At 63.3% G+C, this 25,745-nt stretch overlaps 1 protein-coding gene across 3 annotated transcripts in view; it reads left to right on the top strand.

The window, feature by feature from the left end:
* Window positions 1–25,015, top strand: part of PEPD (peptidase D) — a 108,611-nt gene extending 83,596 nt beyond the window's left edge. For all 3 annotated transcript variants that reach the window (XM_045987361.1, XM_045987359.1, XM_045987358.1), the window contains 6 exons: window positions 1,823–1,891; window positions 3,001–3,078; window positions 12,976–13,124; window positions 20,678–20,862; window positions 23,702–23,893; window positions 24,499–25,015. In XM_045987361.1, coding sequence (XP_045843317.1) covers window positions 1,823–1,891; window positions 3,001–3,078; window positions 12,976–13,124; window positions 20,678–20,862; window positions 23,702–23,893; window positions 24,499–24,636 — 811 coding nt within the window. In that variant the 3' untranslated portion in view covers window positions 24,637–25,015. The remainder of the gene's footprint in view (window positions 1–1,822; window positions 1,892–3,000; window positions 3,079–12,975; window positions 13,125–20,677; window positions 20,863–23,701; window positions 23,894–24,498) is intronic.
* Window positions 25,016–25,745: the final 730 nt, after the last annotated feature.

The raw sequence follows: 25,745 nt of genomic DNA, 5'->3' as shown, positions 1-25,745 counted from the left end.
CAGCCCCCGCTCCGCCGAGCGCTTCTGCAAGCTATGCCTGTTACCCGAAAGTGCTTTTCTCTTAAGTGGAAGCCAGAGCGTGTCGTGAAGGCTGTTTCTCCTGAGCAGAGGACGCGGCAGGGAAACGCAGGCCACTGAGACTGGGTGCGGGGGAGGGAAGCCTCCCACGCGCCCCGCGTGGTCAGGCCGCTGCAGAATGTGCCCGCTTATTCATCTGCCCGCACAGGCAGCCCAGCTGTCCCTGGGCCTGGCCTTCCTGGCTGTTCCCACAGCCTGCCGTTGTCTGCCTGTCCCCACCCCAGGAGAGGCCCACTGTCCCCAGCCCCCAGAGAACCATGCAGTCCCCGAGATCTGCTCCTATCCCCACAGGCTTGGGTCTTCCTTATAAGGGAGCACCGCAGCTCCGTGGCACGTCCGGCGTCCTCCCCTCACTGTGGGCTCGCTGTGCAAGGGTCCCCATGTCCGAGGCCCCTGTGTCTAGTCTGGCAGCAGAGGCTGCCTATGGGTCGGGGCGCAGGGAAGGCTGGCCCCGGGAAAGCACGGGCTTGGCTGTAGCCGCACACAGGGCTGTGGCTTGGTCCACGGTCTCCGGGACAGAGGTGGAAGTTGGTGGCCGCCCCCGGTGTGCCCTTGCTGTGAATACAGGGCACTGATAAGGGGCCAGTGTGTGCCCTTCCTTGCCTCTGTGGCAGTTCCTGAAATCCTTTCTGTTGAGGAAGTCATTCACTCACAGATACACAATTATCCTGGGAGGCTTGGGAAGCAAGTCTGGAAGCCGACTGAACGTAGCAGATCCGTTCCTGCATGACAACTACTTAATACCCAATCATAACAATTACACGTAATTGGTGTTTACAGCGCCTGAATGATTAGACTCCTCCATACAGACGTTCCCCGAAACCAGCCTCGAGCGTGCAGGGGAGGATGGCCACTCAGCATGCCCACAGGCAGCCTTGGTGTTCTGAGGACGGGAGCAGCGGCACAGCCCTGTGCATGGGCCCCTGCCCTGGTGTCTGTGGGTGGACCGGGGTCCACTGGACCTGCTTCTCAGCCAGGGCTCCTGGGGTGCTGGGCCTGAGCTGTTGCCTAGACATCAGGGAGGGGGTGAGGGCTGGAGAGGCTGAGCTCTTTGAGTACAGAGCCCCCAGGTGCTGGAGCTTATGGGGGGCAGGAGGATGGGCTGGGCCACAACCTCCCCAGAGCTCTTGGTAGCATGGCCCCCCAAGGGTTCAGCACTACTGAGGTGGTGTTCGTGAGGCCGGTCTGGTCCATCAGCCCTGGTAGTCATCTGCAGAATCTGCCCCGGGAGGGCACGGGGCAGGACCCAGGCCTTTGCCAAGGGTGGCTCACCCTCTGACCTTGGCTCTGTCCCGGCTCTGCTGATACCCTGTACAGCTGGAGGCCTCCCCAGGCTCTGGCTCTGGGCTCAGCCTGGGAGTTGGTGACCCCCTCCAGGATCTCATCTTGGCCTTCCCTGCCCAGAGAGGGGGAGCTTGTCCAGGGGGCCATTTGCTGCTTGGCGTGAGGAAGGAGAAGAAGGGCCTGTCCTCAGACTCTGCCTCTCTCTCCCTGTCTGCCCCCAATCAGAGACTGCTCTGCCCTGCTTTGTCTCCGTGAGGGCCTGTGCCTTGACCCTGTCCTCCAGGCCAATGCCCAGCGGCTCTGCTCTCCTTTCCCCGTGCCCTTCCCCAGGGTCAGGCCCAGGGCCATCTGAGGCTAGCTTGGAGCCAGGAGAAGTCCTGGCCGAGGAAGGCCTGGGCCAAGGCTTGCAGGGGGCGGGGGGCGCGCGTGCTCTGTCCTGATGTCCCTCCTTCCCTCGTAGCCTCTTCGAGCACTACTGCTACTCCCGGGGCGGCATGCGCCACAGCTCCTACACCTGCATCTGCGGCAGGTAAGTGGGGGTGACGGAGGGAGAGGGCTGTGGGAAGGTGACCCCCCCACCCACCTCCCGAGCTTAGACACACCTGCTCGCTGCCATGCCCACTGCAGCACCACGGAAGCCAAGTCCTTCTCCCCTCCTAAGGCTCCCGGCCTGTGTGGGGCGGTTGCTGCCGTGCTCTCCCTCACCGCCCCGCGGGGGCACACAGCCACCATGTCCCCCCACATGTGGCCCTTTGTGGCTGGGGCGGGGGGCTCCACGTGTGTCTGTGTGTGTCAGCTGCACGAGGCTGAGTGTGCTTGGAGGCCACGGGGTTCAAACGACCCGGAGAACGGGGCAGCCCGTGGCTGTGGGTGTGCACGGCTGTGTGCGTGTCGCGTGTGTCAACTGTGGGTGTCTTCGAGGGGCACATCCTGGCTGGGGGTGGCCCCCTCCACTCCCTGGCACACTGGGCTCTCCTGGCCCAGCCCCGGCCCCGGGTCAGAGGGTCTGGCCTCCGCCCAGCCAGGATGGGGCCGCAGCTCTGCCGACGTGCACGTCCTCAGCGCATGAATAATACATACGAGCATCTCAGTCTTTGGAAATGTTCTTCTCTGGTGGATAGAGAGAAAAATCATTATTTCTACTTTTATGATTCCTGAGACTCCCGAACAGGGCCATAAATATTACACCCAGGTGGGTTTTTTTTTTTTCCTTTGGACAGACTTAGAAGTCCTTTTTTTCTTAAAGGCGTCGCTCATTAGGGAAGCAAGCTTGAGTAGAGGAGCGAGGCTGGCAGCACGGCGGCCCCTTGCGGGGTCCGGGCCCTTCCCCCTGGGCCTCCCCCCTGCCTCCACCAGGAAGGGAGGGGTTCCCCGGGGTCCCTTCCCCAGGCTTCAGACCCTGTTCCCCCACCATTCCAACATCCCCAGCCCCAAGGGCACCTGCCCGCATGGCGCTCGTCTGGGGGAGCCCTGCAAGTGTCAGCACGGGAGCCACAAGCCATGAGGCTGGCCGCCGGCCGCAGGGCCCCACCTGCCCCACCCGCGCCCCCGGGCCTCTGCCGGAGTGGGGGTGGTCCTGCTCATGGCCCAGGACCTGCTGGGGGAGGACGGGTGTTGACCTCCCCCGGTGCTCTGCAGTGGTGAGAATTCGGCAGTGCTGCACTACGGACATGCCGGGGCCCCCAACGACCGGACCATCCAGGATGGAGACATGTGGTGAGTGAGGCCAGCCCCGAGCCGCCCCTGCCCTGGCTCTGCCTCTGACCCACGGGGCCGCGATGGGGTGGGGGGGTCTCCGCCACCCGGAGGACCGACTTGGGGGGTCCTCTTGGTCCCACCCTGAGAGGGCTGAGCCCTGGGAGGCCCTGTCTGTTCTGGCCCAGACTTCTTTGCCAGGGCTGCCTGCCTGCACGGCGCCTTCTCTGCAAGGCCAGAGAAGCCCCACGAGTGGGTGCAGGGGACTCTGTGCATGGCAGGGGGAGCACAGAGGGGTTGACACCCAGCCTCAGAGGGGGACTGAGCCAGCCACTGGCACTTGCCCCACACTCACACCTCCATCTCGGTACCAGGAGGGCGGGCCCTAGTCTGGAGCAGGGAGGACCCCTGAGGAGCCTGCTGCCCTGGGAGTCCTGCCAGCCTCAGCCATCCATAAATGGCCATGAGTTCACAAGGTCACAGGGGCACTTGACCTTCAAGACTATTTGCAGGGCTTTCCTGAGCACAACTTAGGTGCTCGGAGCATCTGCTTGAGCCCTGACCAAGCAGACATGGGCAGGGTCTGTGGCCCCCAGCACCCCCGACGGACTCTCCCGTTGGCAGGATTGCAGTCCCACTCATGGTCCGCACCTGTCTGGGCAGCTGCCCCGGGCCTTGGCAGGGATCTGTGGGTGTTTTGCTGACCGGGACCAGCTCTCTCTTGGACTAACAGGCACTGGGCACTCCCCACTTCTCCTCTCCACCACCCAGATGTCGGGCAGGGGGAGCCCAGGCGGCCACAGGACCACTGAGAGCCACCCACAGGCCCCCCTGTCTTGGTCATCAGGCATCTTGCCATGGTCATCAACACACGGGGAGGGAGACACTCACGGTCGGTCCCACCCAGTTCTTTGGGACTCGAGGCTCCTGGTTGCAGGGGCACCTGAGCAAGAGTCCCACTGGCCTGCTCCCTGGCAGCATCGTGCCTCGCGTCACGTTGTGGGTGTCGCCCCGCTAGGCTCTGTCCCTGGCTGGAGCTACGGCGGCCAGATCCTGACCTCCTCCCGCACCTGCAGCCCAGCCTTGTGGTGGTTTGGGGGAGCCTGCACACAGGAGGCCCTGGCCCACATCCACTGGGGGGTGTGAGCCGTGTTCTGGGCTATCCCTACGAAGTGTTTTCAGACATCTACCCAATCCCAGGGGTTCTGTCCCTGCCACAGGGCACACCGGCCTCCGTGGCTGGCTGCGGGCTCTGCACTCACCCCGGGTCAGTAGCGGGACGGGCTGTTCTGGCTGGGACTGCTGTCTGCCAGAGCCTGCTCAGCTTCCTGGGAGGACACAAAGCCACGGAGTTCCCTCTCGGAGCCTCAGTTTACTTTTCTATCAGTGGAGCCAGCACATGACTCTCAGAACAGCAGGAAGGGGCAGAAGTAATGTGTCAGAAAGGCAGGGACGAGCTCATGTGCCCTTTCCCGGGCCTGGACCAGCAGAGCAGGGGTGGGAACATACACAGGTGGACACCTGAAGCGACTGAACCCCTCCCAGAGTGGCGCAGGTCCTTCTTGGTACAGGGGCCAAGGGGTGTGTGGAAACCCTGACAGGACCTTCCCCAGTACCTGGCCCCAGGGATATCTACCCTGTCCTCACCCATGGACCCCCCACCCCCAACGTGTAGGTGAGGTCACTGAGACACAGGGAGGGCCCAGGTACAGAGCCAGAGGAATTTAGGGAGGGAGGTGGCTACCTTAAACTTGGCTCAGCTGGAGGCCAAGGCCAGAGAGGGGAGGGCTGTGCCCTCTGGACCATGGCTGAGCCACAGGTGGCCCCAAAGAGAGACCACCTGGCGTCTCCACAGACTTTTGTGTCCTGGAGCCTTTCCAGTGCCCTTTGTGCTGCTCATTCTGGCTGGGCCAGGAGTCCAGGATGTGGAACTCTAGTCCCTGGGCAGAAACAGCAACCTGGCCGTACCAGAGAGGTTCAGCTGTCCTAGGGCCAGCTCTGGCCTCCTGGAGGGCCCTGTGGCATTGCCATGTGGCCATGATTTTTCTCCTCTCTGAGCTTGGCACACCCCAGAGGACGTGGCTGCTTCTCCACGCTCCTCTTTATCTGCCCCCACTACGGTCCTCACTCCCTGAGAGGCTGGTCACAGCTATGTCCCGAGGCTGCCCGCTGCTGGGCTGGGGCTGGCCTGACCAAGGCGCGGGGTACATCAGCTTTTCACCGGGCCCAGATGTGGCCCCGGCCCTCCTGGGGGCACGGCACCTACGTCTCCTGCTTGCAGCTAAGACAGGAGTGATCCAGGAATCCCGTGGGTGTGAATGCCAAGTCCAAATGGGTGATTTTATTTTTCTAGTGCTAACTTTGAAATGTAGCCAGTAGAATAATTATGAGTTTATTATAGTCAATTTATTATGCAGCATTTAGAACAACATGTTTTGTTGATTACTGCCATTGCCAGATTGCTGGCAGCGTTTATAATCCATTGTTTTATTGAAATTGATCTGCCGCGCCTACGGTGTTCAGTAAATAATAGATCACTCTGTTATCCTAACATAAAAGCCACGATACTTCATCATCAGGTATGAAACCAAAACGGAGCATAGTGTGGAGTTTTTCCTGGAGCTGAGTGTCTCCCAGAGCACCACTGTTCCAGGCGCCCGCCTGCTGGTAGGCCCTGGGTCGCAGTCTCTTGAAGTCAGGTGAAAATGCCCCAGAGACATTTGAATGTTGAGGAAGGGGCTGCTTGGGGCCGGAGAGGGTCCGGGACAGTCAGGGTCTGCTGGAGAAGGTGGGGGTGGGGGCTGAGAGGCAGCCAGCATTCCTGTCCCTCTGTCTCCAGTCCCAGACGTGTCCCAGCCCCCCACACGGAGCCTCAGAGAACCCAGGTCGTGTGACGTGTGATGATGAGCGCAGAAGGTCCCTAGTTCCTGCCCCTGCCCTCCCCCTCCCTGGCCGAGTGGCCCGTGCCCCGAGGCTCAGCTTCTCCATCCACACCCAGCCCTGGGAGGAGTCGGCAAGAATAAGCGGTTTTGAGTGGGGAGCCCGGCGCAGCGTGGCCTTGGCGGGTGAGAGTGGCAGTGGTGACCGTCCTCGGCGCCAGCAGGCTGGCCTTCTGCCAGTGCTCCGGGACCACGAGGCCCACCTTCCAGCAGCGGGTTCCATGACAGACTGGTGGGGAGAGGCTCCGCAGAGCCTGAGGCAGGTAGCTCTCGAGCCTGTTCTGTGTTTCCAGCGCCGCGCTGTCCTCTGGGTGAGTGCCTGGTGGGGCATGAGGCCAGCCCACCCTGCCATGCCCTGTTCCTCTGGGACCAGCCCCTTCCCAGGAGCTGGGCCGAGGCTGCTGTCGGCCCCAGTCATGGCCTGGGAACAGGCCTCGTGGGTTAGGCAGGCTGGTTTGCCCTCCACATCCGCCTTGTCACCCGGGGCTGGGCAGCGAGGACCACTTGGTCCACCACGCCCGCTCCAGGGCCCCCTTCCCATGTCTCTCTGTCGGATCAGCCCCACTTGCTCCGCATGAAGGACAGGTAGGGACCCGGACTTTGATGTGGCTTCAGATCCCTGGGGGTCTCGCACTCAGCTCCCTCAGAGCCATGAGGCCTCTTGGGGGGCCCCTTGGACCTTTTCCCCTGACTCTCAGAGCCCTTTCACAGCTTCTCCAGGAACTGTCTCCCAGCCACAGTCCTAGAGAAGCCATTAGCTGCTTTTTGTTCTGGCGTTTGAGGCAGTGGTAGACCTCGTCGGACAGGGCCGCAGGAGCCTGGAACTCCTGCTCACACATGCTCTTCACATGCTCGCCCAAAGGATGGTGGGGCTCTGGCCCTGGACTCCCTTTCTGGGTGGGAGCCCGGGAAGACCCCTCCCGACCATATCAGCTCCAGCCAGGTGGCTGTGAGCACGGATGTTGTGAAAACAGATGTGGCGCCCTTGGGCTGCCCTGGCTTCGCACTGCCAGCCAGGGTTTTGAAAACCAGAGTGCCCAAGGCAGATGGAAGTGCCAGGGGGCTGGTATGCCACCTGTGGCCACCAGGGAGCGCCACTGTCCATGTTCAAATCCACTGGGAAGCGGGGTACCCAGAATCGGATCCTCCCTTGTGCTCCACTTGGTCTGAGGCTGGCCTTTGCAGCGCTCCTGTGTCCCCAGGGACCCTCAGCAGCATCACCCCAGGGGCAGAGTCAGAAGGGGTCCAGGGTGTGCCTCCTGTGGGTTCTGATTTGGAGGACAGCAGGGACACCCCTCCCGCACCACTGCTGCCTCCCACTCCCGCCATCTGATCAGGGAGTGGGGTTCCTGAGGTAGAATGCCCTGTGGTCATCCTCAGAACCTTCTGGAGCACCTGTTTAAGGATGCCCAGGCCTGGGTTGCCCAGCTGCAGGCAGGATGCGGCCGGTGGGTGGGAGCCGGCCATCCCAGCACTGGCCAGAAGAGGGCAGCGTTGTCCCAGGATGTGTGGGAGGGCCTCCTCCCTGCTGGAGGCTCTGTCCTGCTGCCCCTGGGGCGTGGAGGGGGCAGCCCGCTCAGTTAGCGGAGACGCCTGTCCCAGCCCCATGCTATGTCCTCTCCCCATCTCCTCTCCTCTCCTGTCAGGGCTCGGGGGCCTCTATTTCTCCTTGCCCTGTTAACAGCCTGATGCCCTGTCTCGCTTGCCTTGCCCCGCTGACTGGCAGAAGTGGGGACGCAGCGCACAGTGACCGCAGCCCTGCTTCTCTCTGCCCGGAGAAAAATGGGCTTTCCTCCCAGGGAAGCCCCTGGAGACACCTGACCTGTTGCTGGCGTCAGTGGCCCCTGCTGGCCACGTCACACCCCCCAAGCTGACCCATCCTTTCCTTCCACAGAGGAGGGGACAGGCCTATGAGGGGTCGTGGCCAACGCAGGCTCTTTCCCTAGCTGGCCACCCTTCCTGCCACCGGTGCCATTATCCCCGGCTCCTTCCTGCCCTTGTCTCATTCTCAGTTAGTTCCACAGGTTTGACACGGACTAGATATTTAACTGCCTGGGGGGTGCCACCCTACCTCACCCACTCCATCCCGGGCCACCATGCACCAGGCCTGCAGGCTGTGAGGGGCGGGCACCGCTCACCCCAGGGCCCCAGCAGCTTCCTTGGTATCCCGCAGGCTGTGATGGGACGGTCCTGCCTGTTCCCAGGAGCCTCTTGCTCTGTCTTTCTGTCCCCTGCTGCCCCAGGGAGGGGCGAGTCTGGGTGGCAGGGCTGGACTGAGGGGGGCTCCCCCCAGCTGGTGGCGGGGCCAAGGTGAGGGAGCCTCCAGGCCTCCCTTGTCCTGGAGCCTGATGTCCTGGTTGACTTCAGAGAACCAGTGTCCCTTCCAGAGCCTGAGCCTTGGTGCCAGGCCCAGCCCAGACCCCTATTCCCTTGTTCTCGAAGGAACACTTGACTTCCACTCAGCAGCCCCATACCAAGGATTCAGTGATCTTAAACACATGCCCAGGCCTCAGGGTAAGAGAACACGCTCCGGGGGGAGGAGGGGGGCAGACCCTGCTAGGCTGGACATCGGGGGGGGGTGCCAGACCCTGCTAGCCTGGACATCGGGGGGGGGCCAGACCCTGCTAGCCTGGACATCGGGGGGGGCAGACCCTGCTAGCCTGGACATCGGTGGGGGGGGCCAGACCCTGCTAGCCTGGACAGCCAGACCCGTGGCCGTAGCCCTCACTTTCCGTCCCAGTGAAAAGCGCCCTCACATTCGGGCCCCATCCCACGCGTGTAGGGGATGACCTACCAGACTAGAACCTGTCCCCGCTCTGACTTCACCGCCCCCGGCTTGAAAAGCGCTGGTCCAGCCTGGGTGCTCACAGACATCACGGGACACTGCTGACCAAAAAAGTGAAACGAAGCATGTGCCGGGCTCGTGACACGACTCCGGCCCTCCCTGGCAGAGGCCACTGCCCTGATGCCCAGCCCTCGTCTGCTGTGCCACAGGGGCACGAGCGCTTGAGTGGATAGTCACTGTGTCATATACGGCCTTCCTGGGGACATGGCCCCACACAGGCTCTCCACTTCTCCCCACACCATCTGTAGAATGGGAAACACAGTTCTCTCCAGACACACAGGATGCCCCCAGCCCGAGCCTATACCCTGGGCCTCGCGGGCTCTGGGGCTCTGGGGGCTGGTCACTTGGGCAACTTTCCTGTTCGCCTGAGCCCCAGAGGAACAGCTGTCCCCGGGGCTGCGGGGGGGGGGGGGACAGGGATGCCTAGAAGGTACTGGGGAGAGGTCTGCTTGATGAGTCAGCCCATGGCCTCCAAGTGATGGCCTCAGCCCCACCGGTCACCATGGGGCCTGGGCATCCCACGGAAGGGCAGGTTGGGGGGCGGGTAGGTGGGCCACATGCCTCGTCCGGAGGGGCTACCCGCTGTAGGACATGATCAGGAAAGCGAGCAGCACGTCTTCCTCTCTCATGCTGAGGTCTGAAGGGAAGCAGGAGTTTCCTGCTTCTCAGAAATCCCCTGGAACGCAGGCTGGGGCGGCGGCGAGTGGAGGTCTGAAATGCTCCTGCCATGGCGGACAGGCCCAGCGCCAGGTTTGGGTGACAGGCGGACGGGGGCGAGGCTGCAGCTCAGAACAGTAAAGAGTCAGACTAGACACTGAGCACTGAGAGCCTTGTACGTGCACAGCAGCGTTTCCCCGGGATACTGCCCAAGCCTGCATCACTGGCCTGACCATCTCAGAGGCCTTCTGCCCCGGGGCAGGCCGGTCCCCACGGTGGGGCCCGGGGAGCTGAGTGGGGTTTGGAGAGGGCCAGGCTGAGCCAAGTGTGGCGGGCAGCCCGGGCATGAAGCTGCCCAGGAGGAGCCAAGGGCAGACAGAACTTCTCATCCCGGCCAGAAATAGAACCAGATAAACACATGTGCGCAGAGGCACGCCAGCGTATTGCTTGGAGATGCGTAACGGCTCCCAGATGTCTTAGATTATCACATAGTGTCGCTCTGCCAAAGATGGTAGCAGCCCGGTGGGTGTCCCCAGGCAGCGGGGGAGGGGGATCCTGAGTGCTCAGGGGGGCCAAAGGATGACCCAGTTCCCCACTGTCGCTTTGTGCTGGAGGACGGGTGAAGCGGGCACAGGAGAGCTGGAGGGAGATGATTTATGGAAGACGCGGCTTTCGTCCCTGGCTTCCGGAGTGCCTTGAATCTGAGTAACCTATGCGTGTAGGAACTCTGAGGGGAACTTTTTTTTTTTTTTTTTTTTAAGCAGAAAAAGATAGGGAACTGAGATCACGAAAATAGACTCCAGCCCCGTGCCCGAGCGGCGCTGGGCAGGATGGAACTGGCCGCCTGGGCGCTCACTTCCCTCTGCTACGAGCGGGCGGGCCTCACCCAACAGAGCCAAGCGAGGTCTTCTTGAGTCTGGCCGGGCTGGCTGAGGGGCCCCCGGCACCCCGTTCCACATTCTTGCTGTGTTTTTGAGAAGCGTGTGTGGAGCACTCGGGCCTGAGTCTCGTCTGCCCCAGAGAAGCATCCCGTCTCCGCTGCTCTCCGTGACCAGCCTTCAGTGTGTTCGTGGGCTTCCTCGTTTCTTAAATAGTTGCAGTTCTGTTTTTCTCTGAGATCAGCACCGTCCGGCCGTCTGCCGCAGGGGTGCTGCTGCAGGTTGCCCCCCGGTGGGGTGGCCCCCACAAGTCTGTGTCGCCCAAGCCCCCAGCTGCGTCCTGTGTGCTCAGGCCATTCTCGGACGTTCTGAATCAACAAACCACAAGCCAGGTTCCTTTGTTGCCTTGCGAATGGGAATGCTCTACTCCCAGTGTGGAACTGGGCGGTGGCCCCATACAGATCCACTCCTCACGCCTGCCTACACGCCAGCCCCGAGAGGACACGGCGGCAGTAGCGTCCCTTGCTTGAAGGGAAAAGTGCTAAGGCCCAGGGGGCCCGGTGCTGGAGTCAGGACAGGAGGGCCCGTCGCTGGGCTCTGAGCTGCTGACCCCCCTGACACGGGGCTTTGCGGGCCCGTGTTCAGAGCCTCACGCTCTCTGCAGGTGGCGCTCTCTGAGACGTGCGCCACCCTCCTGGCCGCTCTGGGGGGCGAGAGTGCTCCCCACAGCCGTCAGTCTGCAGGCTATTGGCCCGAACTCCCTGTTGTGTGTGGAGCCTCCCAGGCGTGTCTGTTCAAGGCCTCTCTGTCTTGTCTTCGGGTCACTCCACGAGCCTGCCCCAGGCGGGGTCCCCTAGAGTCTGTGACTTTGACCCGGCCTGGAGTTCTCGTGCCATACTGGTTGGGGCCCTCCCCCCACCCCCTGAGAATCACCTGAGGTGTTATCTAGTGCTTTTTGCTCTGTTGACACTGTTTATGGTGTTTTGCAACCGGAAAAAGACAGGAGATTAAAAAGCGCTCGCTTGGCAGGGGACTTTGGATTCCAGCGAAGTGTCTGGGGGTCCTGAGCATTCTTCAAGTTTTTCCTTTAAGATTCTTGTCTCTTTGGAGTAGCGCGTGCTGCCTCTCAGGCCCGACTCCTCCACAGGTGGGGACCGGGACCCCCTCTTCTGTCGTCCAGGGTCAGAGCCCCAAAGGCAGGTGCTCAGGCAGCCCCTGGGATGTTGGTCGAGCCGCTGAGCTCACCACAAGGATTTGCGTTTGGGGGAGAGCACAGCCCTGCCCCGGGCTCAGGTTTGCCAGGATCTGTGCAGCTGCAGACGGAGGACAGAGCCGGGCACAGTGGCAGAGGGCAGCCCCACCCTTCGGCTCCACCCAGCTCTGGTCACCTGGCACTGGGGACGCAGCAGAATCCCGGGCCAGGGCTGGACCGCTGTCCCTCAGTTGGCTTTGTCTCCATCGGCGTTGTGCTTGGCTGATGAAGGGGCCGAGGGTGCTGGAGGGCCCCCTCCGTATGCCCGCTGGCGAGCGGCCTGCCGAGATGCTCGGGGGGACGGGGGACAGGATGGGGGGCTTCTCCGTCTGTACACTCTTCTGCTCTCATTTGGGGTCCTGTCAGCATGGTGACCCAGCAGCCATTCATGGATCCTGTCGCATTCCAGCACGCAGAGTGCGGGGGTGGGGATTCTTTCCTGCCCTTGACCACTGAGGATGCTGAGGCCCTGGCTCCTGGGCCTCTGTACACGGGCAGGCAGCAAAGGCGGCGGAGAGACCCGCCCCTCTCCCTTCTAGCGCCACCACACTGGGCGCTGGCACAGGCGGTCTGGCGGCCAGGTGCTCTGTGCCACCCTCGTGACTTGGCAGCCTACCTCTGCTGGCTCTCAGACCCCAGCTTGGGGCCTCCTAGCCTTCCTCCTCTCCACCCCGGGGGTTGCGGGGGGTGCCCTGTAGGACATGGGGACTGCCATCTGCTCTGTTGTCCCGGGCCTGACCTCCGGCCGTGGTAGAGCACATCTGGCCCATCCCAGCAGGGAGAAGGACACCGCCCTCTGCTCAGGGGTCCCATGGTGCTGGAACAGAGTCAGTGGCGGAGTTTTCACTCACACCCTGGGGCCCAGGAGAGCTGGGTGGTGTGGCTTGGCCCACCTTGCCCCCCGGGTGGGTGCCTCCATCCCAAGGCCCCTGCCCGGCTCCCGTGAGCAGCGCTGGGGCCGAGAAGTCCCAGGAGGGTCTGTGGGGATGCTCAGGTAGAGGCCAGGTGGTGAGTCAGGGCCTGGGGACATCTCTGCCCCTCCCCCATTCTCCAGGTCAGGCCCCCCGCTGGGCGTCTAGATGCTGGCCAGCACAAGCCCAGGAGGACAGGGGAGTGTGTGCGGGTCCCTTCGGGCTTCCCTGCTCTGCGGTCAGAGGTCTCCTGAGCAAGCATCGTGAGGACACAGCAGCAGGGGAGGCCCTGTACTGCTGGTGCCCCAGCGATGTGGCAAGGTGGCTGGAGCTCAGCACCCTGACACCCGTGGGGCCCAGCAGGCTGCCCCTGAGCCCTGTGGGCAAGGGTCTGGGGCAGGGGGCTTCCCAGCCTCACAGCCGCCTCTCCCTGCAGCCTGTTCGACATGGGTGGAGAGTATTACTGCTTCTCCTCTGACATCACGTGCTCCTTCCCGGCCAATGGCAAGTTCACTGCAGACCAGAAGGCCATCTATGAGGCGGTGCTGCGGAGCTGCCGAGCCGTCATGAGCGCCATGAAGCCAGGTGAGGACGCTTGTGGCCGTTGGGGGGGCCCTCCACAGCCTGAATCCATCCCCCTTCACGGGCTAAACTGGCTGAGACGCCTATGGTGTCGGAGCCCCAGGAGCAGCACTGGGAAAGGGGTTGACCACCAAGGAGGGACAAGGCTGGGAATTGGGGAGCTTGGCCTGAAGTCACCCTGCACCCCATCGGACGCCCTCCACCAGCAAGAACCCCTGCGAGCAGGGGCCCCTGGGGTGTCAGCGCGTCCCCCCTCCTGTCCCAGAGCAGGGCCCCCTCCAGAGAGAGCTTGACCGGCAGATGCCAACACCAGCATTTGGCTGGGTGTTGGGGCGCCTGTTGGTTCGGGCTGCCTCTGGCCTCGCGGTGCTCAGGAAATGGTGGGTGGCTGCCGCAGGGCCCTCCGGGGGCCTGGCCATGATATCCTCGAAGGCTGGGATCCGAGCTCGTTCTGAAATCAGAGGGACTGTGCAGTCGGCCTGGTATCCCTTCGTAGAGCCCTTCCTTAGGAAAGGAAGGTCCCCAGACTGTGGCCTCTCGAGCCTGGGGGTTGTGTGTTGGCTAAAGAACCCCGGGGCCCCCAGGCCAGGTGTTGGGAGGAGTCACAGCCTCAGTCAGGAGGCCGGGTTTGAGAAGGTGTCAGTTTGAGAGGCACCCTGAGCAGCCTTTCCAGATGGCCCCCGTCTGGCCACCGGGCCCCCAGCCGAGGCTGGGGAGCCATGGAGAGATACTGGTGGACCCAGGCCCCTCCTGGCACCCTCACTGGTCCAGGCAGAGCTTGGCAGTCAGGGGAGTCCCAAGCTGGGGAACTCGGCCCCCAAGGGAAGACAAGAATGGAAAACCTGCAAGTTAAGTCTCTGCTGGGGTGACAAGGTGACAGGACTTGTGGGGTTTGGTGACTGCAGAAGGAAAGGAGATCTTGTGTTCATCACTTGTTTAAGAAGCCTAGTCAGCCTGGGAGCACAAATACAGGGAACCTTCTGGACGCTTGCTGCATGGAGGCAAAAGAGCATGGGATGGGGTGGCCGGTTCCCCTGTGGGGGAGGTGCAGGAAGGGCGCTGGAAGGAGTGGGCTGGGGGCCCCCCCATGGGCAGGGGGAGAGAGGGTCTGACCTTTAAACCTGGGAGGCATCCTCTGTTCTGCCTGGGGATACCATCTGCAGTCACTGGGGGCCATGACCCTCCCTGCTGTCCTCACTCCCTCTCTCTACGCCACCAGCGCAGTGCCGTGGGGCGCTCCCTAGTGTCTCCCTCCACCCCGTGGCCGGCAGCAGGAGCAGTTGTGAGTTTAGATAGATGTTCTGGAGTCCAGGCCAAGGGCTGGAAGGCCTGGCGCCCCCGCCCTCTGAGGTCGGAGCCAGGATCTGCTGTCTGTGAGTCCGTGGGGGGCCCTGTGGCCCGACCCCCCATGCTGGGTCCCTCGAGGAGGTGGTGGGGGTGGGCTGCAGCTCAGCGAGGGAGGCTGGCGGGTGACCAGGTCCACACCAGAGAGCCAGGCAGGCAAAGTCAGGCCAACCCGAGCCTGGTGCTGGGGAGGGAGGGCAAGGGTTGGAGGGTCGGCAGGCGGAGCTTCGGAAAGGCGGTCTCTTTGTTCAGCTCGGAGCTCCAGGGTTCAGGCCCCTGGCCGTGCTTAGCTTCTGCCGGAGGTTGAGATGGGGGGTGAGGGCCCAGGCTGGCCTACCCCCACCTGCCTACCCATCCGCAGGAAAGTCTGCTGGGACATGGGTGGCACTTCCCCAGCTGCTGTCCTGGCCAACTGACAGGGCAGCCCCGATCCTGCCCAGAGAGTGGCCAGCCCACAGGCTAGTCCACAGGGCCCCGGTTGCCTGGGAAGGGCTTGGTGCTCTGACCCCACACTCCCGCGGGCACCTCTGTCCCATGAAGCTGCCTGGCCATGTCACTCTCGGGGCAGGCAGAAGGCCTCAGGCCGGACCAGGCTGGGCTCAGCTGAGCCCATCTCCACACACCGCGTGAGGAGGGCCTCCCCCAGCACACAGTGGGGCGCAGGCCGGGCCTGTGCTGGGGCCTTAGCTTCCTCTCCTACCAGGGCTGGGGATCGAGACGCGCCGACCACCCCACTGGCAGTTCCCCAAGGCTGACCCTGTCGGGTCCCATGTGGCACCGGTCAAGCAGGGCTGCTCCAGTGGGGACAGGTCACCTCCCCAGAGCTGCAAGGAGGCCGTGGCTAGGTCAGCCCCATGTCCTGTGCTAGCGGAAATGCCCCTGGTTTGTGGGTTCAGCTGCTGGGCCAAGACACACACACACGAGACTGCACGACTGCTTCTTGCGGCCTCGCAGGGAATGGTGAGGGGACAGCCGGGCGCAGCTAGTGCCCAGAGGAGCCGCACGGCACGACTGCAGCACACACGGAACCCGTGATCGGGGGCAGGGGGTGCTCCTCCCTGTCCCCCAGACAGCCAGGGAAGGGCGGCCGAGCTCACAGAGAGGGGCCGCACAGGGTTTGAGGGTGCGGCACCCGGGAGAACGCCACGGCGATGCCTGCCCGCCCCGCAGGAGGGGCCTTGTGCTGCTTTCTGGAATCGAGCTCTCCCTGGGTTCCGTGTCAGGCCCAGTGGCCCACCCGGGACAGACCAGTGGGTATGCCACGGGGACCCCTCAGCCCCTGAGAGGGAGGCCTGGGTGATCCCAGCAGGAGCACCTCAGAGAGGGGTGCCCGTGGGCCGCCGGGGCCATTCTGTAGCCTCTGTGCCTCCAGCCCCCGCAGAGCAGTGGGGACGACTGAAGTCCCCAGGCCCTCCCCCCAGCTTTGCCTCCCACTTGCCAGACACTCCTCTCTCTCTGGGCTCACCTGCCCACCCTGGCCTCCCGTGCTTAGGCTGCAGGCCCCCCCAAACCCCACTCCTGACCCCACACGCCCACCAGGGCCCTGCAGAGGGGGTGTGGAGTGCACCCTTGGGCCTAGGGCCCCACCGCTCCTGAGCTGTGAAAGTGGTGGGGGAGTCTCTGTCTATGCAAACAACCCCCCCATCACTCCAGTGAGCAGGTGTGCACAGCTCCCCCACTCCCTGCTCTGCAGCGGTTAGGGTCCCTGTCACCTGCATGGTGGGGAGGTGCAGCCAATGTGAGGAGAGAAGGAGGTGCCCCTGTGGCCCAGCACATGTCTGCCATGGCCTGTGGTCGGGGTGCCTTTGCCCGCTTTGCCTCCCGACGGGCTGGAGTGGCCACACTCTCCTGGGGCCTCTCCTTAGAGATGGCGAAGCATGCAGGGGTGCGGCAAACGGAGGTGCAGGGACAGCGCCACGTGGACCACGGGCTTCCTCTGTGGCAGGAGTCAGGGCAGGGAGGGCTGACTGGTGAGGGCCCCCGTGTGGCCCTGCTACCCTGAGAGCCCCCTGCTGGCTGTAGGGTGGTGGGCAAGTTCTCACCCTCCCTGGCCGCCTTTACTCCCTCGGGCTCTTTGCAGGCGAGAGGGGTGGGGGTGGCGCACACAGAGGCTTCAGGAGCCGGCCACCCTCCGCTTAGCACCGAGGCGCCTGCAGTACGGGGCACACACTGCCCCCTGCCCTTCCTGCAGTGTGAACGGGTCCCCGGAGGTCCTGGCAGCAGATGGGTCTGGGGGGGTTGGTGGCTGGAGGCCCTCAGCCTCACGCCAGCTTGGCCTACCAGACAGCTCCCTGCAGCCCACAGGCCTGCCCTGGGACCCGGCCCCGCGCCTTGCTTGCGGCAGCCCCAGAGCCTGGCGCACACAGGGTCTCCTGAGGGCCGTTGTCTTTGGATGAAGTGAGCTCTTTGTCTGGATTGTGAGGCTTCAGCTCTGCGGGCTTTCCTGGCCGAGCTCGGGCCTGAGCCCCTGAGGCTGCCGTACTCTGGGCAGGAGGCCTCAGCTGCCAAGGCTCCAAGGAGCCAGCCTGGGCCCGGGCCTGGGCCCTGTCGGGTGAAGGTGTCGCCTGAGGGGCATTGGGGGCACAGAAGACCAGTTATGACCCAGGGCTGTTCTGGACGCACACTGAGGCCTGGGCACCAGGCTCTGGTCCTTCGGAGCCCACAGCCAGATTGGGGGGGAGGGGCACAAACCCAGCTGCTAGGGTGGCACCCTGGGGTCTGAGTGTGCAGAGGGGTGGGCATACACAGATCCTGGGCCCGTGAGGTCACAGCACCGGCTGCTGCAGCCAGGGCTCCTCCTCAGGCCTCCATTGGTCAGGCACGGAGCAGGACCTCTACCTCATGGACAGGGTCACTCCTCTCTGAGTGCGCAGGCTTTGACCAGGCCACAGCGGGGCCTATATGCTGTCCTCTGGCGGGAAGAGCTCTGACAGCACAGGAAGGGGCAGTCAGGGAGGGCTTCCTGGAGAAAGCCTTAACAGAGGCCCCCAAGAAGAATGGGAGTGAGCATGGCAGGTAGGGGCTTTGGCGAGGTGGTCCCAGCTAAGGGGCCATTAGGTGGAAGGCACAGGGCAATGCCAGCACCACCGGGGCTGGGGGCGCAGGGGCAGGTGAGAGGGAGGCCAGGCTGAGGAACTTGGGGTTCTGTCCTCAGGGCAGGGCCCAGCTTCGTGCAGAATGCGCAGGGGGAACGAGGAATCGCAGGAAAGCAGCAGGAGGCCCACGGATGTCAGGAGTCAGATTCAGGAGATGTCCAGGGCAAAGGCAACAAGCTTCGGTGCTTGCTGGAGGCAGGAGGGCGGGCAGGGCTGGTGACACCCAGTCTGCAGTGTGCTTCCCAGTGTGGCGTCCATCCCCAGTACGAGCGGCCTGAGGGGACCACTGGGCCTTCTGGCTGGCTGGCCACGTGGGCCCCGAGGTGCCTGCTGGCTGCTGACGGAGGGCTCCAGGGAGGGGGCGCATCCACTCCTCCAGCGTAGCCCAAGGACAGCAACCTTCACACACTTCGGGGCCCCTGCCCTGGCCCAGGGTGTCGTAACCAGCATCCGGGCCAGACGCTGGGGCCAAGTTGCTGGAGGTTGAATCACTGTCACAACCCTAACCACACACAGGCAGCAGCCCCCTGCCAGCCACGAGCGCGTGTGCAAGACCAGCCCCAAGGAGCGCAGGCCAGGAAGACAGGAGGCGCCGTGGGGACCGCCTGGGGCCCTCGCGTCCAGCCCCAGGAGGACAGGAGAGGAGCCGAGCTGCCGGCACGGAGTGTGATTTATACCTGACTCCCCGCTCTGCCAAGGCCGCAGCCCACTTGGAAGTCGGCCGGGCTCAACATCAGGCCACTTCCTGGGGCTCCCCTCTAGCCACCCGAAAAGGCCCCCGCCCAAGAGAAGCGGAGTTGCTGTGGAGCCGGGGTGTCAGCCGCCGCCCAGGATGCCCTTCCTCTGCCCCAGGGGCCAGGCCAGCCAGGAGCGAGAGTCTGCAGAACTGCCCGGGGCGCTTTTCCGCCTAGAGCCCCCAGGGCAGGAGCAGAACTTCGGGATGAGCCTGCTGTATTCTCCCTTGAACTAGCGTTTGCTAGGCCGGGCCTGGGGTGCCCAGGGAAGGCAGCGGCCCTCTGGTCCAGAGACAAGAGAAGCAAGCCGGCAGGCCTGGCTGGGGGACAGGGTGCAAGGAGGGGCGTAACCAGGACTGTGGGGAGGGAGTGCTGGCCGAGCCCCAGGGGTTGAGTCGCAGGCAGGGGGGCTGACTCAGGCCTCCGTGCACTTCTGTGACAGGTGGCCTGGCCTGGCAACGGCGAGGTAGACCCGGTCAGCCTCAGGGAGGAGCGAGGACATGAGGCTCGGGCTGGTGCCCCAGGAGCACGGCCAACATCAAGGGTTGAACTGGCATCTGGGTGGGCTGGTGACAGTCTCGGAGGGCTACTGACCCCTGGTACAGGCCAGAGCCTCTGCAGCTGGCTTTCTAGGGCCAGCGTCGCAGCTCTTTGTGACAAAGAGAGGCATCCGAGGCTCACGGAGGCGGGCGAGCTGCTGAGCTGGGATCCAGTGCCCAGCTTTCCATCTGAGGATGCCCGGCCATCCCAGAGCCACACACCTGGCTCTGCCTCTAGGGCTCGGAACCGAGCCCCCCACTGTGCATGCGGGTAGCGCCAGAGCCCGGATGCCACCTCCTCCATGGCTCCCTGTGGCCCTTGGCAGGTAGAACAGAACAGGACTCAGGAGCTGGTCTCCAAGGAAGCTCTCTCTAGAGATGGGTCTTCTCCTCTCAGCCTCCCTGTGTGGTCAGGAGCTGGCCACTGCCCTAGAAGTGGGCCTCCCGCGCAGACCCTGGGGAGACTGGGTCAGCTCTGTGCCTCTGTCCAGCCCAAGACCCCGACTGTGGGGCTTTTGCTCTGTGTGGACGGGGCCCACCTGGAGGCCTGGAACGCAGTGCGTGTCTGAGGGGCCATGCCCCATGTCCCGAAGTGGGCTGTCATCTCTCTCTCCTCCTGGATAGAGCCCTTGGGCTACCCCCTGCCAGCCACAGTTTCAGAGTCCTGAGCCCAGCCCTGCAGGCCCAGCCCTTGCCAGCACAGGGCCCGGCCAGGCCCCCGGTGGTGTGGAATGCCAGGGTGCTCCTTGGCAGCAGCCTTCATCTGTCATGAGGCGTGTGGAGGGCAGGGCATCGTGGGGATGACTCCTGGGAGCCAGGCTCGCCCCCCCTCATGGAGGGGGCCACGAGGGCCAGCCCTGGCCACCCTTCTGGCTGGAGTACTGCACAGGGGTGTTGCCCCCGCCTTGTCTGCCTGGCGCATTGGCCTCAGCCGGCACGTGGCTGCCCCAAACTCAGCCCGGCGGGGTGAGGCAGGGAGCTTCGCTGGCCTCCATCCTTGTGGGGTGCTTAGGGCGAGTGCCCAGTGCCTCGGAGTGAGGCCGAAGGTGGGGACTCCCCAGCCCCATGGGCAGGGCCATCGTGCCCTGGCAACAGCTGAGGCTCTTTGCGGGCGGCTGTCTGAGAGCCCTGGGCAGGGCCCCTGGAGGTTGCTCACCCCGAAACTCAGTGCCTGGGGACGTGCTCTCCACGGTGCTTTGCCTCAGAAACATGGGACAAAGATGAGTTTGATCAGGAGTCTGGGGACTGGGTGTCTGGGCTGCCACGGAGATGGTCCAACCCTCCTCGTAGCGGGCAGGGCCGCAGACCCCCGCCAGCCAGGCCGTGCCTGCTGCACCTTCACCCCGGAAACCGTTTTCCCCACAGTGGCTCCAGGGGTGAATCAGCCCCACCTTGGGGTGTGCAGGGATGCCCCCTGACAGCCTGACGGTCTGAGCTTGGTGTGGGGCTCCGTGAGGCTGCCCCCCATTTGCTGGGGACAGATGCTTTTGTCCTGCTGCTGCTCAGGGATCTTCTTGGGCTCCCCTGGTCCTGGAAGCCCGCACTGGCCGAGGGCAGACGTGGCGTGGGCTAGGGATTAGACCTAAGCTGGGCACCTGGCCGTGGGCAACAGGAGCCTACCCCTGAGGGTGCGATGGAGAAAGAGGAAGGTCTTGAGATCCCCAGTTGCTGCAGGGAAAGCCTGGCCTTAGAGCTGGCCCGGGAGCGGCACCTGCGCCACCTACTTCCAGCCCTCCCGCCTCAGCTCGCCCAGGGGCTTCGTGGGTCCCACAAACCTTCCCTTGGGGAGCCTCGGCCAGGTGGCCAGTCTCCACAGCTCATCACAGCCTCCTTTGGAGCCACAGGGGTCTGGTGGCCTGACATGCACCGCCTGGCCGACCGCATCCACCTGGAGGAGCTGGCGCGCATCGGCCTCCTGAGCGGCAGCATTGACGCCATGGTCCAGGCCCACCTGGGAGCCGTGTTCATGCCTCACGGGCTCGGCCACTTCCTGGGCATTGATGTGCACGATGTGGGAGGCTACCCTGAGGTAAGTGTGGACACGTGAGTCCGAGTGGCCCTCCCCAGGGCTCTGGGAGCCAGCTGCGGTGGAGTAAGACAGGTCAGAGAAAGAGAAATGGCGTCCCAGAGCACCCCCTGCCCCTCCTCTCCCTGCACCCATTGCTTTGTGCTGGCCCTGGGCTGCTGTGGGCACCAGCGGGGGTGGGGGGCGTTCCCAAGAGTGTGCCAGCATGCTGCCTCTGGTGGCCCCCGCCTCGGGGCCTGGTAGCAGATACGTGTGCTCTGCCTGGTGAGCCCCGGGCTATGCACAGGGTGGGGAGCCCCTGCCCTACGGGGTGGTAGATCTCTGGTTCCCACAGAGCAGTGGGAACCCCAGAGCTGGGTCTTCGTGACACCGCAGCCATCATGTCCTGCCTCTGGCTTCACACAGGCCAGGGCGGTGAGGCACTGCCATGAGGCAGCTGACTCAGGTCCCTCCTGGGACAAGCAGAGCCCAGCGCCCCTCACGGGCTTGGCAGCAGCCCCGGCCCAGCACGGTTCCGTGGCCTCCTGGTCTGCGGGCCCTCCAGGCCCCCTTAGCAGGGGAAGGAGGCTTCTGTAGGCATTTCCAGACAAGGCTTTCCCCTCCCCTTCCTACCCGCTGATTCTTGAAAGGACCACCCAGAGGGTGCTTTCAGCCAGCCTTGGGGAGGCCCTGCCCGGCAGGTGGCTGCAGCCTTTCCGGGCCCCGGGTGGGTGGGGGTGAGCCCGGCCCTGCCTCCTGGCCTGGAGCCCAAGGTACAGGGGGCTGATTATGCAATCGGTGCACGCCCTGGGGCCCACCAGCCAGTTAGCCAAGACTAGGCCGGGCCTGTTGGCTACAGGGTATTTTGAAAGCACGAAGGATGATTTTGGGGCGGGGGGGGGGGGGGGGGGGAGGGGGGGGATTGCTCAAGAAAAGCATTATTATTCAATTATTTTTTTCCTCAAGTGTAAACAGTTAAATTTGGAGAAACAAAATCAGTTTTAATTTCCTAATTTCTATCCATCACATTGTGTACAGGGAGCCAAGAGCAGGGCCTTCCAGACATTGTTAACTGAGATTCGTTATTCATTAGTCGCCAGAGCGCTTTTTTTCCACCAGAGAAAATTGGCAGCAAACTGTTTTATCTTTTCCAGTAAGCAGCCCTTTGTGCTCACAGAGTCTATTCTTTTGACAGATAAACATTGTAGAAAAAATATGGCTTTTCCTATAAAAGTCATTTGTTTTATTTCAGGCCTTCAGACACATCTGGGTCTCCTCCGCCCTGTAAAGGCAGAGGCCTCGTCCAGCCCGCTGCCCTGGCGGAAGCTGGTGTGGACGCGGCACAGGCAGGCACCCCCCACTACCACCAGGGCTTAGGGCCTGGAGCTGAAGGGAAGAGAGCTCGGCCCCTCCCCCTTGGGGGGGTGCTGCTCTCCACTGTGCAGCCCCCGACACTTTGCTAGGGCCTGCTCGGGTGGCCTCCGTGGCAGGAGGCTCCTGGGAGCTAATGCTCTGAAGGGATAAGGGTTGGTGGGCTGTGGCAGAAGCCCCTCCTTCTCTCCGCTCACCCACAATTGGAGGGCTGGTCCTGAAATTTCCGGAGGACTCGTTTCTGTCCAAGCCTGAGCAGACCGCCCTCCCACGGGCACGCCCACAGAGTGGCCCGGCCTGGGCCCACAGTGGCTAAGGGGGAGCGGGGAGACCTGAGCCTACCAGTTTGCTGCTTCTGCCGGGCCCCCGGCTCCGACGACCTTGGGACGGAGGGAAGGGGACAGGCACAGACTTGAGATGGCCGAAGACCGCTGGCCGGCCCCACAGCATCTCCCCTCTGAGCCCAGGGATGCGTCCCCCGCCCTCCGGCCTCGCCCCTGTGGGCAGAAAATGTCAGGGGGTCGGGTGCTACTCCACACGGGCATCTGTGCCTGAAGCACGAGGCATCAGGGGTCACGGTGCCTTGGTGTCCCCTCCTCTCCTCCGCCCCAGCCCAGCTCACACCAGGTCAGGGTGGTTGTACACGAGTTCCCCTGCGTGTCCCGCCATCCCCACCCTCACGGAATCCCGGTCACAGGCTTCCCTGCTGTACCCAGCTGCGGAGGCCGAGCCAGCCTGTTTCTGGTTACCTTACATGAACCGCTAATTGAAGTCTGATGTTCTTGGCCCCCAAACAGTCAGAAATGACAGCTCTGTCTCCAGCAGCTGGGCTTCCAGGGGAGAGCTGCGAGTGGGGCAGGGCAGGCTCCCAGCCCGACCAGGAAGTCTGCTCGCTGCCCACTAGCTCAGGGGCCTGGGTGGAGGGCCGGGTCGGAGCCTCGTCGGAGCCTCAGCCCCGGGGCCAAGCACACGGGCTCCGCACGCATCCATGCATGTCCACAACCGCTGGCACTGGCAGGCCCGCCCTGGGGACAGCACCTGTCCCTCCTCCTGGAAGGCCCCATGGAAAACCCGGGTCTCAGCCTGGGCGAGCAGGGCCCAGCACTCCTAGGGCTGGTTTCCACTCAAGCTGCCTGGCAGAAATGATGCGGCGTGGGAAGCCTCGAAGCTTCCTTAAGAGCTTTTTGGTTCTGCCGTCCGTCTAGTGGGGACGGAGCCGGGAGGCCGGCCGGCTCGGGCATCTCGCCCCGGGTCTGTGCACATGGGGGTCCACGGGGCTCCGCAGTCATGCTGGGGGTAACAAGGGGCAGGAATCGGCCAAGCCCAGGGTTATCTGTGAGAGGGGAGGGTCTCCGCAGCCCCCGGAGCCAGCGCCAGCACTCCTGGATGCAGGGAGGGCTCGCCCGGGGGGGCCTGTGACCATCCGGCTGCCGCTGCAGCACGCAGCCCTCCATCCACGCTTCGGTGCTCTGAGTCCTTCCTCTCCCCACAGGGTGTGGACCGCATCGATGAGCCTGGCCTGCGGAGCCTGCGAACCACACGGCACCTGGAGCCGGGTATGGTGCTCACCGTGGAGCCGGGCATTTACTTCATCGACCACCTCCTGGACGAGGCCCTGGCCGACCCAGCCCGCGCCTGCTTCTTCAACCGCGAGGTCCTGCAGCGCTTCCGGGGATTCGGCGGGGTGAGTGCCCACAGGCCCCGAGTCCCGGCTCCCAGGACACCCACACACGCACACTGCGGTGCGTCACCCCATCGTTTCGAGACAAGAGCCCTGGTGGGAGGGCAGACACTTCACTTCCCCTCTTGAAAAGGATCCGGCCTGTGCCTTCCCGCGGTCTGTCAACAAGACAGATGCAGATTCTACAAAACCCCTGCCCAGGCCGGGAACCAGCCCACGGGGCAAACAGATGGCCCCGGGGGAGGAGCCTGCTTCTCAACGGCCTCCCGCAGAGGCCTAGGGGCCAGCCCCTTTCATCCCGGGCAGGACAGACCGCTCCTCAGAAGGGTGCCTCTAACCAGCAGCTGAGGCCAGAGCTCAGAAGGAATGAGAGTGTCTGTTCTTTTTTTTTTTTTTTTTTGAGTTTTTCTTTTTAGATGCGTCTGAGTAGGGGCAGGGTCAGAGGGGGTGAGAGACTCTCAAGCAGACTTCCTGTTGAGCACGGAGCCCCACACAGGGCTCTGTCCCAGGACCCATGAGATCATGACCTGAGCCGACACCCAAGAGTCAGGCGCTCAACCCACTGAGCCCCCCAGGCACCCCCGTGAGTTTCTGTCATTGTGACGCAGGTCCGGATCGAGGAGGATGTCGTGGTGACCGCCAGCGGCATGGAACTGCTGACCTGTGTGCCCCGCACGGTGGAGGAGATTGAAGCGTGCATGGCAGGCAGTGACAAGGCCTTCACTCCCTTCTCTGGCCCCAAGTAGAGCCAGCTGGGAGTGCCCAGTGGGACCAGGGACCCAGCCTGCCACCTGTCTTCACAACGGGCAGCTTCCTGCCTGGCGCTTCGAGCGGCGAGAGAGGGGTGCTCAGAAATCCCATGGCTGCGTCCGTGTTTGAGCGTGCTGCTTCCTGGGAGGGGGACTCTTTCTTAATCCTCTGCAAGATCGCACCTGAACCTGCTACTACTTTGCTTGAATGACGGTGGCTTTTAAAGTGCTAATGGAAAATAATTCTGCTCTTCAGCAGCAGCTAAGATGTGTCTTGCTGTCATTTGTATTCTGCTCAGGGAAGATCCATTTCCAGTGTTTTCTCTCAAAAATCAGTGCACAGAGTAGAATCTGCAATAAAAACTTTCCAAAAATGGTCCTTTGTACACGACTTCCTCTCTGTTCTTTCTCGCCCGGTAGCAGAGCCTGGCATGCGCGGACCTAGAAGCTGCTGGGGCCCAGGGCTGGCGCCACCCTACACGGCGAACCTGTGGAGGAAGAAGCCTTTTCCACGTGGCTACTGCCTCAAAGCTCGATTTCGGAAGGGGGCAGAATTTTAGTGGCACTTAAGGCACAGTTCTGTAAAACCTGAGACTAGCAGGGATGCCTTGTCCTTGGTGCCCTTTCCATGGGGACGTGCTAGCAAAGCCGGCATCCACCCGAACGATACGGCCACCTACGGCAGCTCCGCGGCAGAGGTGAGCCTTCTCGTGTCTTCCATGATTGCTGAGACCTTTTGTCTGCCTAAGTACAACCCCATGGACCAAACTCCACTCAGGCAGGGAGCGTTCTGGGGCCAGCTAAGCCCAGTCCCCGCCGATGGCACAATGCCTATCCTCACCTCTGCTGGCCCAGTCCCCCGTCTCACAGCCCTGCCCAGGCCGGAAGCCGGGAAGCTCTGTTGCCAAACCGTTCCGGGCCTGTCTCTCCACAGCGCTCTCATCCAGGAGTTTCCGAGCCAAGGTGAAGGGACACCAGAGATGAAACCCCGACAGGTGGTAAACTCTGTAGCCCAAGCCAGGCCTTTTGAGATGTCACAGAAGCGTTGAGTACAAACAAATTTCTTCCTGTGGCTCTAACACAAAAGTGCTTGCAAAGTGACCACA

Source organism: Meles meles, chromosome 19 (assembly GCF_922984935.1).
Source record: "Meles meles chromosome 19, mMelMel3.1 paternal haplotype, whole genome shotgun sequence".
NCBI classification, from domain to species: Eukaryota; Metazoa; Chordata; class Mammalia; order Carnivora; family Mustelidae; genus Meles; species Meles meles.
The sequence above is the reverse complement of the archived record's forward strand: the minus strand, read 5'-3'. Positions and strand labels throughout refer to the sequence as shown.